The 6,000-nt window shown below is 39.6% G+C and overlaps 1 protein-coding gene across 1 annotated transcript in view; it reads left to right on the top strand.

Moving 5' to 3' along the window:
* Window positions 1-5,637, top strand: part of SLC1A1 (solute carrier family 1 member 1) — a 157,357-nt gene extending 151,720 nt beyond the window's left edge. Inside the window, exon 12 of the mRNA XM_033925502.1 lies at window positions 1,613-5,637. Coding sequence (XP_033781393.1) covers window positions 1,613-1,862 — 250 coding nt within the window. The 3' untranslated portion in view covers window positions 1,863-5,637. The remainder of the gene's footprint in view (window positions 1-1,612) is intronic.
* Window positions 5,638-6,000: the final 363 nt, after the last annotated feature.

Raw genomic sequence — 6,000 nt, forward strand, 5'->3', positions numbered from 1 at the left:
GACAAAAATGGTGATGATGTACGAAAGTCTTAGAGCCACCCAGCAGTCTAAAAGTTGTGCCGCGCAGCACTTCATGTTGGCATCCTAAGGCCTGACTTTAGGCATCTTTTATAGAATCAGGTCCTTAGTGCTGGTGACTGAATAACTAAGCAATCAGATAGGGTCACACAGAGAATGACATAGTGACGGAATTTGTCACCATCCCTGCGGATAACCATGGGAAACCATTCCATGTCACTCTTTAGTGTCTATCTGAATCTTAGTCCTTCTACACCAGCATTCTTCAATGCAAGGCTTAAGGGTCATTGGTTGTGCCCATTCATACTCCAATTCTTCCCTCTCTCCTTAAAGGACATGATCCTGACTTTGAATATTTTATTTATTCATTCAGTTTTGTATACCGTTCTCCCAGGGCAGCTCAGAATGGTTTACATGAATTTATTCAGCTAGTCAAGCATTTTCCCTCTCTGCCTGGTGGGCTCACAGTCTATCTAATGTACCTGGGGCAATGGGGGGATTTGGCGACTTGCACAGGGTCATAGGAGCAGCTTGTGTTTGAACCCACAACCTCAGGGTGCTGAGGCTGTAGCTTTAACCACTGCGCCACACCTAAGGCTGTCAGAGTCTTAAAATTCGCTTACTGCAGGATGAAAGTCAACCGGGCTATTATTTCCATGTGGAGATGCTTTTAAACTAAGCTCCATAGGCATCTCCATGTCTTTATAAACTAGAACCTAAGCAGATGCCGCCTTGGCTTCTTGATCGAAATGCAGAAACTCCTATTATGGTGCGGAGAAGAGACAGATGCAGTGTTACTCTTAACATAGTCACTAATGCGGAACAGTTAATTAACGCCTCTAGAGGTGTAATTACAATAGCAGCTGTGCATTTAACACATGGTGGTAGCCATTGCCCTACATGATTGCCTTATTCTAAATGTCCAAACACCTCCAGGTCTCACCATGGAGGTTTTTCAGTTACACAGGGTTAACCTTTGCTGTTAACACAGGCTATTAAGGCTTTGTAAATGGAGACCTGAATGGGACTTGACTAATACCGTTATTCTGGGAAAAGTAATTTCACTTAGGGCTCCTTTTACTAAGGTGCGCTAGCGTTTTTAGCGCAAGCAGCAGATTAGCGCTAGGCGGCTAGAATTAACGCTAGCTCAATGCTGGCGATAGCGTCTAGCGCGTGCGGCATTGTAGCACGTGCTATTCCGCGCGTTAATGCCCTAATGCAGCTTAGTAAAAGGAGCCCTTATTTTATTTAACAGTGAAATCAGTGAAATGAAATTGGATGTTTTCAAAATCCTAAGAGTGCAGCCCATGTTGAAGGAGTTCTGGTTCCATAAATGAGCAATAGGAATATTAGATAACTCAACTCAATCAACCGCAAGACAATTCTAGTAGAATGGAGGCTTGCCTTTCCTAGAAAAGAAAAAAAATCATCAATGTGAGAATGCTCCAAGTGTTCAGATTAGAAAGTTCTCAATTTAAATGGAGCCAACTTGTCACAATACTTTGGGATTCACAGAAAAGGGAATTTTAATAGCATTTGGGGAATTTTGTTTGCCAGAGACTCATGTATAACCTTGCATTTTTGCACCTTATAGAGACCGATTCAGAACTATGGTGAATGTCCTTGGAGATGCCTTTGGAACGGGAATTGTAGAGAAACTCTCCAAAAATGAACTGGAGCAGATGGATGTTACGTCTGAAGTCAATATCGCCAATCCATTTGCTATAGAGCCAGCAACACTTGACAATGAGGAGCATATTGACACCAAGAAATCCTACATCAATGGAGGCTTTGCTATAGATAAATCTGATACCGTATCTTTCACTCAGACATCACAGTTCTAAGAAACGCATAGGTTTTGGACAATGTGGAGCACCACTAGTATAAGTGACATCATTTAGCCTAAAGGTTAATTTAAAAATCAAACGTTAATGATAACTTGAGTGTATCTGATACACAAAGTTTGGATCTTGTTCAATATTTGGATCTGCAGCATTTGCTCCAGGTGGGCAAGTTTCACAACAATGAAAATTGTAAAATATGTGATTGTTTTCAATATATCATGAGGCTGTGGAGTGAGCATGTTTTAACTTTGACTGAGATCAGAGCTAGTAAAGCGAAACATATTATATGTTCCCTTCTCAGGCCCAGCACAGTGTTTCATGTCTTTTTATTGTTTGCCAGCTCATATACAGATTTTTTGTGTCACAGATTTTTGCCTTCTTTGTCTTTTCGAAATGATAGGACATTCAGAATAGCTAAACTTCTCGAGTGCTAACTTGTTATCCCTTTATAGCTGGTGTAACACAAGGTCGTGCATTGTAGAAAATAGAAACTAGAGCTTTCGGAGATCAAAACCTAAATTAGACTTACCTTGATTATTTGTTCCTTTCTTTTGTTGCCAAGCAATGATCGATTATTTCAGGGTAAAAATAATTTGACAGAGGTATATTCAGTATGAACATCCCTGCAAAATCAGGTTTTTCATAAATCAGAGTCATACAGAGAAAGCTGTGCATTTTTAGTCTACCTCTGAACGCTTGATTACCAGTGAAGTCATCTTCGCTGTAGTGGATCATTTTAATGAGAACTGCCATCCACTCAGGATCTATTTATATAGGTCCTTTTTGCTGACCCTACAAGTCCATTCAGCTTCTTTGGATGAGAGTTAGCCCTACTGGGGTTGCATACCACAAGAATTCTTTTGTAAGGATGTAGGGGTGAATCTCCAATCTTACCCATCCCTATATTCTATGGAGCCCAACAATTGTAGAGCCAATCCTAGATCGGATGCTTTACATAGCTCCATCCAGAACTTGGTACACATGCACTCTGAGTCTGAGCATAATTGGGACCCTCCTCCCAACTATGTTATGATATAGTTCACTTGAGGAGTTCATTCTTTGTAGAGAATAAAGATCAAACTGTAGGTGATATTGATCTGATGAATATAGTATTACTTAAAATGTATTCATAAAAATATTAAGGTAGTACAGTCACATCTTGATGGCCACCAATAACATAGAGTACATCTATGTATTTAATATAGATTTATTGAAGAGACAGCATTTGTTTCTCATACTTCCTTTGAACTGTGAATATGCATTTGTAATGTGCACTAGTTCAGGTGGGTGACATGCAACTGATTTGCTAAGTTTTTGCCAAAGTAAGAAATGGTATTTGGTCACCATTAGAAAGCAAGGAGGCATAAGAGCCTCACAAAGATAAAAACATTTTCACTATGATTGTTTGCTGTTGCTGTCTGCAATTGGAATGCTGCTGAGTAGAAAGCAACACTTTAATGGTTTTTGGTTGAGGTTCACAATAAATATTACCCATGAAGACATTAGAACAGAAGAATTTCTATACTAGGTCAGACCAAATGTCCATCTAGTTTTGGATTCTGTTTCCAAACGTGGCCAATCCAGGTGACAAGTACCTGGCAGGATCCCAAAATGTCACAAGATTCCATGTTATTGACCATTAGGGGCAAGCAGTAGCTTATCCTAGGTCTACCTAGTTTAAGAACTTTTCGTCCAGGAATTTCTCCAAATATTTTTTAAAGGAGGGCAGTATTATCTGCTTTTACCACATTCTCTGACTATGGGTTTCAGGGATTAAATATGCATTGCCTGAAAAAATATATTGTTAGATTTTGCTTTAAAAGTAGTACTTAATTACTTCATGGCAAATACCCTAGTCTGTACTTTTTGAAATAGTAAACAGTTGCTTCGTGTGTTCCTGTTCCATTCCACTCACAGTTTTATAGACCTCTACTATATCTCCTGTCAGCAGTCTCCATACTGAAGAGCACCTTAATTATTTTAGTTGCCCTTATCTGTATCTTTACTAAGTCTGCTATCGAGCTCATTTTCAAAAAAGAAAGACATTCAAAAGACGGCATAAACTGGCACTTGGATGTCCTAATCACCAGGATGTACAAGTGCCCATTTTCGAAACTGTCTTTCTAGACGTCTTGCTAGGCTTTTGGTCCGCTGTGTTCAAAGTTCAAGGGAGCATGTTAGAGGTTTGTTATGGGTGGGCTTTGGACATCTTGTGGCGATAATCCAGCATTTCCCAAGACATCCAAGATGGAGCTTAGACGCTTTCAAAACATGTCTAGCTCTGGATGTCTGTGTGCGAAAAGGAACCAAAACTGACCAGATGACTATTGGATGCATGAAGATATCCCCCCCCCCACACACACACACACTCCCCTAGTAGTCACTGACCTCTTCCCACTCCAAAAAATCTGAATAAAATAGTACATACCTGTATCTAGAACAGCAGAATCCAGTATGGGGAAGCTTAATAGAGTAACAAGCAGTTATTTGAAGTTACCTGGTCCACACAATCCAGGCTCAGAAGATGCCATCATGCTGAGCAGAGAAAAGTTGTGAAGCCGCTTCTGTCCCTGTTGAAGGACCGAAACAGGGCTCTGTCGGGAAGTTTTTAGTTCACAACTTTGAAGTTAAGTGGGCAATGTAACCATTTATTTTTTTTTTTTTTTTGCACTGATGCATTTGGATTTCGCACTGTTGGATGTACTTTGATTAAAATCAATTTCACTATAGTGTGGGCAAGTATTTTGGATTGTTGTGAGTGGGATGTATGAGTGGATCAATCCTTAGCCACTATATATAAACATTCGGATCTTTGAAGGATTTTTCATTAAAAAAAAATTTTTCGTAACACCGAAATATTAAATAAACTTTAAAATAATCACATAAGAGATATTGATATTAAGCAACATAATGTATATTGTAGAGAGAAAATATGATGTATGGTAGCGGACTCATATAGTGCTTTCATTATGGACACTTAATTTGAGATACTGTTAACGGAGCTTTTGGTTTCACACAGAAAGGCTCCCGTTACTGAATTCTCTCAAATAATTATATATGCTGCTCCTTTTCAAAGCAATCTTATTTTGGATTGTTCTCCCCAGACAATCATTGACGTTTTGCCAGTTTTTGGTACAGCTTAATAGTGTTTTTACTGGCATTTGTGGTTTTTGCAATTCTAATTTACGGGTGATATAGTGAACCATAGAGAAGGGTACTACTACTACTATTAATTATTTCTATAGCGCTACCAGACATATGCAGTGCTATACAGAGTCACAAAGGAGACAGTCCCTACTCGAAGGAGCTTACAATCTAAACAGACAAACAGGATGCGATGGATACAGTTAGGGGAAAAGGTTCATCTGCTGGCTACGGCAGTGGGGAGTAGAGTTATGGATTGAAGGCTACATCAAAAAGGTGGGTTTTCAATCTGCTTTTAAACAAGGTAAGGGATGGGGCTTGGCAGATAAACTCGGGTAATTCCAGGCATGGGGGCAGCTAGATGAAAGGAACAAAAGTTTGGAATTGGCAGTGGAGGAGGAGAGTACAGCTGAGAGCAGCTTACCTGAGGAACAAGTAGAATTCTCTGGGAGGTATGGAAGGAGAGGGAAGAGAGGAGAGATATTGAAGGGCAGCAACTTGAACACACTTGTAGTTTAGTAATAGAAGTTTGAACTGTATGATAAGGCATGACTTAAGGAGAGGGGTAACATGAGTGTAGCGAGGTTGGTGGAAGATGAGTCATGCAGCAGAGTTTTGCATAGATTGTAGGGGGGGAGGTGGCACAGCGGGAGACCAGTTAGAACAGTGGTTTCAAACTCAATCCCTTTGCAGGGCCACATTTTGGATTTGTAGGTACTTGGAGGGCCTCAGAAATAAAATAGTTAATGTGTTATTAAAGAAATGGCAATTTTGCATCAGGTAAAACTCTTTATAGTTTATAAATCTTTCCTTTTGGCTAAGTCTTAATAATATTGTAATTTATAGCTAAAGAGACATGTGATCAAAAAATTGTTTTATTTTACCTTTGTGATTTTGATAAACATACCGAGGGCCTCAAAATAATACCTGGCGGGCCATATGTGGCCCCTGGGCCACAAGTTTGAGACCACTGAGTTAGAAGTAAATTGCAGTA

The sequence above is a fragment of the Geotrypetes seraphini genome, chromosome 1, assembly GCF_902459505.1.
Source record: "Geotrypetes seraphini chromosome 1, aGeoSer1.1, whole genome shotgun sequence".
NCBI classification, from domain to species: Eukaryota; Metazoa; Chordata; class Amphibia; order Gymnophiona; family Dermophiidae; genus Geotrypetes; species Geotrypetes seraphini.